This window comes from Convolutriloba macropyga, chromosome 4 (genome assembly GCF_964194025.1).
Source record: "Convolutriloba macropyga chromosome 4, txConMacr16.3, whole genome shotgun sequence".
NCBI classification, from domain to species: domain Eukaryota; kingdom Metazoa; phylum Xenacoelomorpha; order Acoela; family Convolutidae; genus Convolutriloba; species Convolutriloba macropyga.
The window spans coordinates 44,828,219-44,842,619 of record NC_134471.1 but is presented as its reverse complement, the minus strand read 5'-3'; the positions used below and the strand labels follow the sequence as shown (position 1 = coordinate 44,842,619).

The 14,401-nt window shown below is 29.2% G+C and overlaps 1 protein-coding gene across 3 annotated transcripts in view; it reads right to left on the bottom strand.

The window, feature by feature from the left end:
* The window catches only part of LOC142337702 (AP-1 complex subunit mu-1-like), a 250,656-nt gene that overhangs the window by 210,614 nt on the left and 25,641 nt on the right, over positions 1–14,401 (bottom strand). For all 3 annotated transcript variants that reach the window (XM_075387151.1, XM_075387149.1, XM_075387150.1), the window contains exons 5-6: positions 9,836–9,964; positions 9,118–9,264 (exon numbers count right to left, since the gene is read on the bottom strand). In XM_075387151.1, coding sequence (XP_075243266.1) covers positions 9,118–9,264; positions 9,836–9,964 — 276 coding nt within the window. The remainder of the gene's footprint in view (positions 1–9,117; positions 9,265–9,835; positions 9,965–14,401) is intronic.

Here is a 14,401-nt window from a genome sequence, read left to right as displayed (position 1 = left end):
GAATAGAGAATTGTTTAAAGTTAATGAAGTTCTAAAAACACAACCACCAACATATAAAATAGAAGATGTTAATGGTGAGATAATAGAAGTTAAATATTACGAACAGGAATTATTAAAATCTGAATCGGAGTTTGACTTTGAATCTAATAATAAGCTTTTGGAATCATTAGGTATAATTCTGTAATTTCTGTAAACAAATACAAAGATGACAAGAAATAGATTCAATCAAGCTAAACATAAATCAACATCAACATCAACAAACAACTTAACACTATGTAAGGCTCGTGGTTTATTCCAAGAAGATAATGATAATATTGACATGAAGGATACCTATAAAATTACAAAAGTGCACCCTCCCATAGATGAAAAAGGTGTTGTTAATAAAGAGTATTGTGACAATAACTTATTATCCTCTTCTAATAAAATACGAATTTTACAGAGTAAGATAACTGAACTAAGAAAAGTGACTTTGATAGTTTTACAACTAAAACATTACAACTAAATGAAACACAAGTTTATGAAGAACTAATTAATGAGTTTATTGAATCAACAAATGAAGTCAGAAATACTGTTAAGTTTTGTTATAAAGTTGCTGCTGATACTATCTCTAAATATAATCAATTAAAACAAGAATTTGATAATAATAATTTTAATCAGAATATCACTAACATACAACTAGATGAAATGTTTACTACTGGGCTAAAAGAATTTAAAGATTTTAATAAAAAGACAAATTCTTTTATAGATGAAGCCCTTTTAAAGAATAAAAGGACAATAGTACAATATATAATTGCTATACTTTTACGAAGTACGTTACTTGATAATAAAGAACAAGAAAGTCTAAAGAAGCATTATGGATTTAAACAAAAAGATATAATGAAAGAAATAGAAAGTTTTCTTACTAATTAAAATAACCGAAACTATGACCAATCCAACAGCACCGAGTGAGAGATTACTATATCCCAACTTGTCAACCGTTAATGAACAATACAAACGAAAAGATTCAAGCTAATAATAAATTTAACAACAATATTAACATTATAAAAGATATTAGAAATTATTATGAAACTGAAACTAATAACTATAATAAGAAGTTCAGTAGATATAAGAATTATATTAACATAGCTGAGATGACAGAGATAGTATTATCATCTATAGCAACAACAACATCAGTTGCATTAACAGGTATAGGATTACCTTATTCTATACCAACAGCTTTTGTAACAGCAACTGTTTGTGGTCCATTATCAAAAACAATTAATACTAAAATAAGAAATAAAATAATAAAGTATTCACAAATGTATATTTTAAGTAAACAGTTTAGCGACAAGTTTAATAGACTATATACTAAATCAATGAATCATAATAAAATAGATAATGATGAGTATAATGAATTAGTTAAGGTATATGAGGATTATAAGAAGAACAAGAAAAACAAGTTGAGTGTTTTTTAAAACTAAAGTTGTTAGTGTTTAGTTATAATAATGTATTTAGTAATAATAACATTAGTATTAATATTTATCAACAATCATAAACATAATATAAATATAATCATAATCATAATCATATAATATAATCATAATCATAAACATAAATATAAACATAATATAATCATAATCATAATCAAATAATTATCTCTTCTTTGTACCTAAGTATAAACCTCTTCCTTTTTGTACTACCTTTATACCTTCACCAGTAGTTGCAAATTTAATTAATTCAGATGTGGCTGATAAAGCAGCTCTAGGGTTTCTAGATGCAGCAGCACTTCCTATTTTACTTGCTATTTCTAATGCTCTTACTGGATTATTAGCAACTTTCTTTCCAAAGTTAACCGTAGCTTTACCAACACTTTTAAAGAAAGCTTTCAATCCCTCTGCTTCTATTGTTGCATCACTAACAGTCATTGACTTAGTTCTCTTACACTTAACACAATTACCCTTTAACATTTTAGTACCTTTTGAAGTAATAAAACCTCTTATGTTATTAGTACCACTATAATGTCTACCTCCAACTCAATATGAATTAGTTTTGAACTTATTTAAAAGACACATTTCTATATATAAAAAATAAAGGAAGTTAAAAAGTATAATCCTTTTGTTGTTATTAAGCCTAAGCCTAAGCCCAAGCCCAAGGTTAGGCCCAAGGCTAAGATTAAGCTTGAAGCTAAGGGTCTATCTCTAGAGAATAAAAAGAAATTAGATATTATTTATGCTAAGGGTTTTGTTAAGACTAGTAGGAAATAATGACAAGGACTAAAGTTATAACTATAACTACGACTTAATTACCTATTGCTTAATTATAACTAAGACTATGTCTATGAGATTATATCAACCATCTTATTACCATCACTATTCACACTAATAACCTTTCTAGTTAATACTAATGCATGACATATAACATCTGCAACTGCAGCACTAAATTTAAAATTAAGTTGGATTGGTTGTGGACCTATATGATCCCTTTGATATCTAGTATCGAATACATATATTCTATAGCTACTTTTGAATGTTCTACGATTTATATATGGTATTACATTATGTGGTAGCCCATTATAATCTTTATTAAAGCTAACAATCTCTTTAAAAGCCTCATTATAATTATTGGTACCATAAATAATATTCATTCTATCCTCGGGATAAAACTCACTACCAATCTTACAATAACATTCATTACATCAAATGTACTTGCATCATGAGTTTGTTCATTAACATTATTATTTTCAAAACCAACTATTATATATTGTGGTCTTTCCATACCACTTTCTATACCAAGATCAAACAAGAAGTTAGTAGCATTGGGCACATTCTTATAAAAATGTCTTTCTTTCATAATAACTAAAGTCTACATTATTCTTTTTACTTAAACCCTTTTGCACAATAATTCTATTATCATTACTAGGATCAATACTAGGTACACACCCTGATATATCTCTAATTTCTATATTAGCATCATTACCAACTGCACCAGGATTAGCATTAACTCTATATAGAGCTCTATCATTATTATTTCTTTTTAATATTAGTTTAAATCCTAAACGATATATAATCTTTTCTAAATCATTTACAAAACCAAATAGGTCACTCATCTTAATCATCAAATACATATGACCTCGTTGTGCAGCAATATGGTCACCTTTAAGTTGACTATCTCTAATGCCCTGATTTCTAACAAAACCACTCTCATATTCATCAACAGTACTAGTTAATAACTTATACATCAATAGATTGGGATGACAATGATCTATATATTCAATAGTCCTACCACCACTAGTTTCAAGCTTAATTGAACTAAACAATGCCATCAAACCATAATTAACTAATCTGATATTAGCATCATTAGCAAATACACCACCAGCATCATCTGATACAACAAACTCTATCTCTAGATTTGAATCACGCAAATTTAAGTGATTCTCTTCTCTATTGAGTATGATATTAATATTGGTATTAACCGTATTCATTGTTGCCAGATTATTTGGTTTATATTTTATAATCTTACTTGTGTATATCATTATATATCATTATTATATCATTATATATCATTATTATAACCATAAGTTGTGTCCAAATTAAAATCCATTTTTATAAGATAAAAAATGACTGATAGTTTAATCTTAAGAGAACTGCAAAATATACATGAAGCTTTAACTAAAACTAAAGAAGAGCATGCACTTAACTTTAGAATGATAAAGCAAACAGAAAAGTTTAACTTTAGTGAACCTATACTTAACTCATCAAAATTAGGTTTAATTAGATTATCTGTTTATAATTCGGTGTTTAAAGTGAATAGAAGGAACAATCAATTCATATATGATATCAAGGGTGAAACATGGTCAGATACCCGTATTTTAGCTAATATACCAGGAGCATATGAATTATTCGAAATAGCAGAATCAATAAAAGAAGAAACTAATGGTAATGTTATAATAGAATCTGATAAGAATACAATGAAAAGTTTAATGGAAGTAGAACAAGGTGCAATGAACTTTGACATAGAGAATTCAATAGCCCCATTACTGGGCTTTAGAAAAAAAGTATATGAACAAGGTAAATATACATTTCAGAAAATTGTTGATATTATGGGTTTTAGTACTATTAACATTCATTGTAATATGATATCTGGTGTTCAAGATAATGGGAAAAACACAGACATACTATATACTTTTACTCTAACAGAACCACCAGGTTACTTGATAAATATTATACCATTTAATATCTTGTATCAAAATGTAACTAAAGATAGAATAGAATATATAGAATTTCATATTAAAGATGAGCATGGAAGACCTATAGATTTTAATGGTGATGTATTAAGTTTTACTTTACATTTGATTTAGAATATATTTATCTGCGAAGCAGTTTCCTTGATAGATATAGACTTAGTCATGGTCAGAAGCAGTTCCTGATAACCATAGACTTAGACTTACAATTACACTTTACTTAGACTTATCTGCGAAGCAGGTTCCCTGATACTCATACTTTTACTTATGGGTCTTCGACCATGCTTCACCATACTTAATTATAAAACTCTCCGATCCCAATTAATTCTTAGTTTACAATTAAAATTTTTATTTTTTGGTATATCAATGACAATATAATTATAAGGCTCTTTCCATACCTTATTACATATATTAGCAAAATCATTATAACTAACTTCAATATTATTAAAGAAATCTTGATATATCGATGCTAGGACTTTACATCTCTGTTCAAATAAAATAAATAGATTACAGTTCTCTCTAACACTGTGCCTATCCAGAGAGACCAGGTTTTGATTAAGATATATCATATTGCAATTATTGTGTCTACCTCTACAAAACTATTCATTAATAACTGGTTCTTTGGCTCTAACATCATCGAATATCATTAGTTTCTTTAAGTCTTTGGGTAGTTTATCAGGAGATGGTAAATCTTTTATATCTTTAATCAATTCTATAATTGCTTTATCGTTTATTCTCTATAATCCATTGTATTGATCACCAGTAGGTCATGATGTATAGCTTATCAAAATATATACTAGCCAGAATTAGTTTTTTTAATAAGAATGTCTTACCACATTCACTAGGACCAGATATTATACATCTAAAGTTATCTGGGAATGTGGCTTCAGTAATTATATCATCATCATTTAGCCATGATCGCAGATCTTCATTTATATTTACAGAGATATTGTTAGTAGGACTATTGTTATTAGGTTTACCCTTTTGATGGGATTTCATCCATGCTTCGCCATGGGGCTTGGCTTGCCATGTTTCACCATGTTTTTCATGAAATAGATCTGCTAAGCAGGTTCCCTGATATATAAAATTATCTTTATCACTATCATTATCATTATCAATATCATTATTATTATTATCATTATCATTATCATTAACATTATCATTATTAGTAAAGCTACTTCGTAGATCATTATCTTTTTCATTAACATTCTCTTTAACACTATCATTATCTATATCATAATCATTATCATTATCTTTATCATTATCATTATCATTAACATTATTAGCAAAGCTAATTCGTAGATCATTAACATTATCATTATCTTTACTACAACCTAAACAAAAACACTCATTATATATTCCTGGATATTTATATTGATTAACTAGAATATTTAAAGCATTTTTAATTCTAAATCTTCTATCAATAAGATAGATCATATATAAACAATAAGCCTCACAATAATATTCATCATATTGCTGTATTCTCTCATTAGAGCCTAGATGAACATATTCTTCTAAAAATAATGGTGGGGTTTCTACACCAAAACTATCAAAGTAATACACAGGACCATCTTCTCTTCTTGTAACTAAAACCCAATGTGTACCATCAGTTGGATGTAGATTGACAATAATGTTGAAGTTAGGTTCATAGATCTGCGAAGCAGGTTCCCTGACTGTTTTAGGACTTTGATCTCTCATTACTACTTCAATTGGTGTTAGACTTATATCTTTACCTATATCTTTTATTCTGATATCACTCATAGCATTATTATCAATATTAAATTTATTATTGAATTCCTCAAAAGTTAGGATAAGCATTTTTAAAAAATTAATTTTATATATAAAAATGGATAAAGGCGGTATACTTTTTTTTCTTATTATTATAATTGGAATTTGTTATTTATTATATGATTCAATACCAAGTAAATATACAAAACTAGAAGAAAGCTTTGGCGGATTTATGAATAGGAATCTAGTTAGATTTGAATATGAAAAGTCACCATTACAAACTATTGTTTATGGTGGAACTGGTACAGGGAAAACATATTTTATTAGACAATACTTAAAGTTATACTCAGTCCAAGACCAAAACCAAGACCAAAACCAAAACCAGGCTCAAAATATAGTTATAGCGTGTAAAGATGACAGAGACGGGATAGATCCTGAGTCTAATAGGTTTTATACTGGGTTTAATAAATATGATATAAATATGATCACAAGAAATAATATGCATAAATTTCAAAATTGTGTAATAGTATTTCATGATCTGGGTGATAGGTTAAATAGGGATATGGCTTATTATTTTACTGAAGGTAGACATTATAATATTCAAATGATTGTAATGTGTCATAAACCAGCTCAAATAATTAATACGGCAAGAATCAGTTGTGATACTATTTATTTAACAACTTATAATGGACCTGATCTATTTAAAAACTTTAATGAGATATATAAATGTGAACATGACTTTTGTAAAAAAAAATTAGTGGGTTAAACATTAACCATTATAATCGTACAGATGGAATGTCAGATGAACTTCGTTATGGTATAATTAAATATAATACGAAGGAAAATACTTTTATTATTATTAATAGTAATAGAACAATGATATATGATTCAAGAGTTGGTTTCCTTGATTTAAAAGCTCTTAGTTCAAAAAATGAATTAGAAAGAGAAGATATAAATAAACTTCTAGCATATATGAAACCACTCATGATAAATGCAACAGATAGAAATGTTATTAACCACGATAACTATATATTCTATTTTAATAAACTTCGTAAATAATATTCAAATACAGAATGATGTTTTAACTAAAGAAATGATTATGGGAAAGGGTATAAAAATTTTATCAACTATTGGTGGAATTATAAGCTCAGGTTTATTTATATTTAGTTATATTTATCCTGATATAATATCAAGAAATGCTGGGAGTGTAGCAATGGGAGCAAGCACAATGTTGAGTAGAGTAATTACATTGGTTAATGTTGGATATGGAGAAGAGTTGGATAATGATCTGCGAACAGACTCCGTCTGTGGTTATCCAACGGACGAACTCCGTGGCAAGCAAAGTTCGTTGGAGAACCACGAGCAAAGCTCGTTGGAGAACCACGAACAAAGTTCGTTCACTGATCTACGAAAAGCAATACAAAAAGAATATATAAATCAGTGTAGCTGTGACTTCGTCAATGAAGAGATGGGAATTTTGAATAGAAAGGGAGGAAAGTTTTTAACCAGACTATATGGAAATAATGAAGAATTTAGAGAAGAGATTATAAATTTTGTTAGAGATAAAAAAGAATTAGACCATGAATTGATTTTAGATAAGAGATGTAAAACTAATACACTCAATACGTTAGGAAAAAAATATTTAGCAGAGTGTATCACATCTGAAGATAATACTAAAGATTTAATTGAAATCATGGTTAAATATTACCCCGCGAAATGATTAGGTGAATATCATAGTTTACCCTATTATAAATGCTTTTAAAATGTTTAGAGTGTAACTATAAATATGGAAACATTGCTGTTTTAAAATATCATTATGAATCATGTCAAAAAGATAAAACTGATAAATGTATGTGTGGTAATATAATACTAAGTGGCATTTGTGCTAATAATTTTTCTCCATGGGGTTGTTCTTTAAAAAATGAATCTAGTTCTAGTTCTAGCTCTACCTCTAGTTCTGGTTCTAGTTCTAGCTCTAGTTCTGGTTCTGGTTCTAGTTCTGGTTCTGGTTCTAGTTCTGGTTCTATCTATGACTCTAACTCTAACTCAGATCCTAACCTTAACCCTAACTTTAACCCAGAAGTCTTAATTAGAAGTTTTAATAAATGTAATTATGTAAAACCATTAACTGATTTTGATGAGAGTAAGTATACATGTAGAAGTTGTACTTCAGCTAAAGTTAATTGTCCATATTGTACTTCTGTTGTGAGATATGATGGGATACGGGCTCATGTAAAGAAACAACATCCAGATGTAGAATTAACTAGAGGATTTAGTAGAAGCTTATTATATAAAAGACAAAGTCCTAGAGCTGTAAGTCCTTTAGTTATTGTCCAAACAGAGGAAAGTTCTTCATGTAAATACTATAATTTTGTATCTTTTCTTATTAATAATGGAATAAATATAGAAAAAGTAAAAGAAAATATAAATTTATTGAAGAGTATAGATAATTTGATATAAAAAGTATAAAATATAAAAATATCAAAAAAGAGGGAATCACTCTTTAAGAGCGAAAAAGAGCGATCTTTCTACTAGGGGATCACTCCGAATAAGAGTGAATCGCTCTTAAAGAGTGAAATGTAAATTTTGCTTTGATTTTTTGTTTTATTTTTGATTTTAATTGATTTTTTTATTGAATTTAGAGCTGATATATAGTAGTGGATAAAACAAGGGAATCAACAAACAGTAAAATTTGGCCCGACATGCGCGATTAGCGTTAGGAGAAAGGGACAAATTTTACTGGTGGTTGATTCCCTTGTTTTATCCACTACTACGGATGATTGATAAGTAATTCCGTTTTTCACATCAGGTTAGGTGGTCTTAATCTATGCAACTCTAATTATTAATGGAATGCTCAAAAAGTAGCTAAAAATAAAGAAATATTTTTGCTAAAACGACTAATTGGATAAACTTTGGTTGCAAAATTGGTAGCACAACATTTCCTCTTTTCAACTCTTTGTTCCGAGAACTCCAAATCCTTGCATAAATAAATACATAAATTTGCAACTAAAATTTTAGTACAATTACAAATAAAAACAAGGAATTTCCTAAAATGACAGCCGAAATCTAAAGTTACAGACTAATGTGGTTGTTTTTCATTTAGATGCAACAGAATTAATAGACACTCAAAATTACAATACAGAAAATAAATTTAGCTGCTTTCTTCTAACCAGTAGATTGACGCTCTCAATGACATCGAGGAAGACCTCGTTCTTCCTGTATTTAACTCCCTCTAGTCTCCATGAGACTGCATTTGTAACTGCCGGTGGAGGACGAGGAGCCACATCCAGTTTCTGACCCTCTTGAGTTATATATTCCTACACGTGACAAACACAAGTTCGTAGTCTTTGATTTAAATTGATTTATTCATATTCCACTCGGAACCACTTTTGATAACACTTATCAAATGTTGTCTTTAATTACACCCCTAGAATTTTATCAATAAATCATACTGATTTCCCCCCCCCCCCCCCGCTTTTTAGACTACACAAAGACTGAATTAATTTGTACTCACATGCTAATCATAACCAAAATTCTTATTTCTGGGGTTAGTTTGAGAAAACAAATCTTAAAAACCCCGTCAAATTTAAACAGGAACCACCCAAGTATTTGTAAATCAGAAAAAAATTTTTTGTCTAAATTTATTGCATTTGTTACAAATACTTGACAATACATTAACTTTTACTATGTTATCACTTTTTGCGGATCAGCGTAAATTGCTGGTTTAATACATATGTAGTTGTTTGTTTACGAGAATCAGAAACTGGAAATTACTGACACCGAAACACTAATTCTATTTCTAAATATAAATATTTTTTTTACTAATTCTTAAATGAAAAGGCTCCTTATCAAATGACTTTTACAAATAAGATTGAACCGTATTTGTACCTGTAAAATTTTTGAATCTGTGAACTGCGGATAACCAAAATCAACGATTTCGTCGAGAAGCTCGTAAACCACAACAAAATTGTCTCGGATACTCTCCTCTTCAAGTTCTTTGAAATACTCTTGAAACACCTAAAACGTACACAACAACTGAAGAAATTTATAGTTTATATTGATGATTTGTTTTACTTTTGACAATACTGAGTTATCTCGGTCTTTGTCTAACCATTGTTTACAATATCACAAATCGATTAAATCAATAATCAATCCAGATGGGAAGAGAAAAAAGTTCCATATTGCTCTATTGCTCTAAACAACTCTCCGTGGACTAGAAGCCAAAGCCACAAACTAACAAAAACACACGCGCATCACGTGACGCTCACCGATAAATTAACGATAGCATCCAAAACAACTGCTGAGCTGATTTTTTTGAAAAAAAATCTTACCAAGATTAAAAATAACAGAAGATTGAAAAATAATCAGACCAACAACAAAATCTCCAAAACTAAACCTCAATTTTGGTAGTATTCAACTCAATTCCTGCAAAGACTATTTTAACACAAAATGTTACCAAATTCAGTTAAAAGCAGTCCTGAATTTGGCAAAATCGTTGACAAAGTTTGTTGTTCCAATTTTTTTCAAAATGGAGGAATAAAATGCGAGATCGGCTTCTTTCTTCAGTCAAATTTTCACTTTCTATTCACGCATCGTAGAGAAAAACAAAAATAGCTTTTGGTAGCCCTGAGGATTTAGTTTTTTATTTATATAAAAATTATCCGAAATTTGAAAGAGGAACATTGTAAATTTTTGGAGAAAATCGAAAAGAAACATAGCTCGGGTAGGGGGTTTGACGTATAATATTGAAATTTACGACTAAAAAACGGAGAAATTTAAAGTAAATTTAGTTAGGTTAAATGGAGCTCTGTTTATCACGAGTAACTTCTTACAATTTCCAGCCTGAAAATTATCGATTTAAACTATTTGACCAAACAAATTGAATTTTTTTCTCAAAATTTTCTAGTAGTGGGTAAAAGGTGCTCTCCAATCGCATTTCAATTTTTTGAGCTATTTTTGCATAGTAAAAACACCTAAAAATTCATGCACTTGTTCGAGCACCTTCCACCCACTACTCTATATATCAACTACTTGCCCATACCTCCATTTTATTCACTACTATATATTAGCTCTATGTTCAATCAAAAAAACAATAAAAACCAAAACTACATCACAGATAAATTAAAAGAAGAATTAGCTTATTTGAATATTATACTTATAAACATGCTCTCTGAATTGATTTCTAGTATGACAATATCTATATCGATGAAGATAAATACAGTCTGCATTTCCTATTTCTAAATCTATATAATGATAAATGTTTATAAACATTACACGTACTACATGCTAGATATTGATCAGGATCAGAATAATGATATCCCAAATGTTCTATATAATCTTTCACCTTAATCATATTTTTACATGCATAAGAATATTCTAATTCTTTACAATTATTACAACATTCTTTCCAAGACTTATTTTTACACTTATCACACTTCATTTTCATTTTCAAAAAATTATTTTTTCCAAAATTTTCCCTAAATAAATACATCATGTCTCAATCAACTAATACTAGTGTCATAAACTTCTGCGACGTCTGTAATTTATCCTTTGAATCAAAGAAGGGTTTATACAGGCATCAATCATACGATCTCAAACATAAGGAACTATTGGAGAAAATGTTTGAGTCTGAAGAAGAAGAAATCTTGGAGAGGGTGTATAATTCGGATGAAGATGATTATATTATTAAAACTAGGGCTAAAGCTGAAACTAAGACTAAAACTGATATTATTAAAACTAAGGAGATTATCAAAACTGAAACTAAAACTGAACCATGCTGGGTTTGTGGCGATAAGTTTAAAAATCAGATAGCTCTACAAACTCACATGAATAAGCACATGAGAGAAAGTGTTATCTCAACTGATCCAAGCATTGCTAATAATTATACTAGTAAATCAAGCTTTAATCAAAGACAGCTATATATTACTAAGTCGGGTAGTTATATTAATGAGCCTATAGATTACATATTAGATGGGTTTAAACCATTTAAATCATATAAATATAAAGTTACGGCCAATTGCTTATATAAGAAGAGAGGAGAAGAAGAGACTAAGACAACTCTTATAAACTGATGAATATATGACTAAAGATCATCGACTGGATCTAAACCAATGGCTAGATAATACTAGAGAAACATATGAGGGTTATGGGTATGATTATGAGTTTCTTGGAATAACTGACATTCAGCTAAATATAGAAAGAACTAAACCATCATTAGGATTATATGTTGAACTACCACCAATCTAAGAACTAGAACAAAAGCTATTTTAAATATTAAAAGTAATAAACTTAATTGCTTAAGATTATGTATTACAGCCGCATTATATCCTGTGACCCAAGATGCAACTAGAGAAAATAAGTATATTAATAATCTAGTCGATGACTGGGAATATAATGAAACTGCATATGATTATATAACAAAAATCCAAAAAAAATATAATGTCAATATTTGGTTATACGGGCCTACTCAAGATAGTAACATAGCAAAAATAGAACGCCTAGATAAATGTTCTAACTTTGTAAAAGATAGACAAAATGTTAGGATTCTAGTCTGGAATGAACATTGTGTTCTAGTTAAAAATGTAGAAGTTTTACTAGAAAGACCCAATACCAAACATGCGAAGTTCTGGTTTTGTGATAATTGTACCTATTGGTTTAGCTCTCAATATAAATACGAAACTCATGATTGCTGTGTTCAAATCAAATCAAAGATTGTTCGCCCTAAGTTAAAACAAAATAAATTCAAGAAACAACATAAACAACAAGAAGTGAATAATGTTATACTTAGTGATATTGAATGATACATGAAAGGAAAAGTTGAGAAAATTGGTAGCAATACATATAAGATATCTGAACATGCACCTATTGCTATTGTCTATAACTACAATTGTTATCACAGATCCACGAAGTGGTTACACCAATCATACTTTGGTCCAGTCTGTATCAAAGATTATGTTAGAGATTTATTAGAAATAGAAACAAAACATAGCATTAAGATAAACAAAGCAATGCTATTCACAGAAGAAGATAAATTGTATCATGATGCTAATGATATGTCACATTTGTAAAAAAAAACTGTGTTAATAAAGTTAGAGATCACTGTCACCAAACAGGTAGATATAGAGGTACAGCATGTAATATTTGTAACTTAAACTATAAACATCAAAACTTCATTCGAGTAATATTCCATAATGGAAAAGGCTATAACTTCAATCTATTATTTAATGAGATATTTAAACAGAATAATAGCAGGAGAAGAATTGATATCTTGCCTAGTACTAATGGTAAAGCTAGAATGTTTAGAGGGGGTGTATTAAAGTTTATAGATAGTTACAGTTTCTTGACAATGTCTCTTGATAAATTAGCAAAGGTTTACAACATAAAAAATAAAACATTATATCCTTATGAAAAATTTAAAGATGAGAATAGCTATAATAATAAACTAGGAAATCTATTAATTCAAGAGTTTAGATCATCATTAACAACTAAGTTACCAACCCAAGATGAAGTAGATGATTTTAATAATTCTAATAGTAGTAAAACAGGTAAAGAATTAACATTGGATTATATGGAAAATGATATTCATATTAGGACACTGCTTCAATCTATTTGTTAAGTTAAACATGAATACATATAAACTCAATCCTCTACATTATATTAGTCTACCAGGCTACAGCTTCGATTGTTTCCTAAAACTAAGCAACGTTTAACTAGACACAATACAAGATGAGCAAATACTAAAAGACTTCATTATTGCAATGAGAGGTGGCATGTGGTGTTATGGGTGATAGGTATATTAGAAGTCAAAGTCAGAGTCAAAGGTCTATCAGGGAACCTGCTGCGCAGATCCACAAAGTTGTTCCACCAATGGCAGATCATGATCAAAGATCCATATGGTACATCGATGCTAATAACTTATACGGTTATGCACTAATGCAAAAGCTACCATATAAAGATTTTGAGTACTCCAACGCAACTCTAGACAAAGTATTAAATACTTCAGATGATAGTGATTACGGCTATTGGCTTATCTGTGATTTAGAATATACTAATGAATGTAAAGAGCGAACTAGCAACTTCCAACTACTACCCCATGGAAGAGAAGTAGAGAATAATGAACTGGGATACAAACAAAGACCCCAACTTCATCAAAAAGCAAGAAACTAATATTAGATCAGAATAATAAATATGAATACCCAATACACTATAGAGTGTTAAAGTTTGTTGTTAAGATGGGTATAAAAGTTACTAAAGTCCATAGAATAATTAAATTTAAACAAGATTATATTATTAGAGACTATATTGAACTTATTACTAAAATGAGAGCAGAAGCTAAAACTGAGCCTGAGATAGATATATTTAAGTTAATGAATAACTCATTGTTTGGTAAAAGTTGTGAGAATCCAGTAAAGTATCTAGAAGCCAAGAACCTAACTAATGATTATGAAATACTTA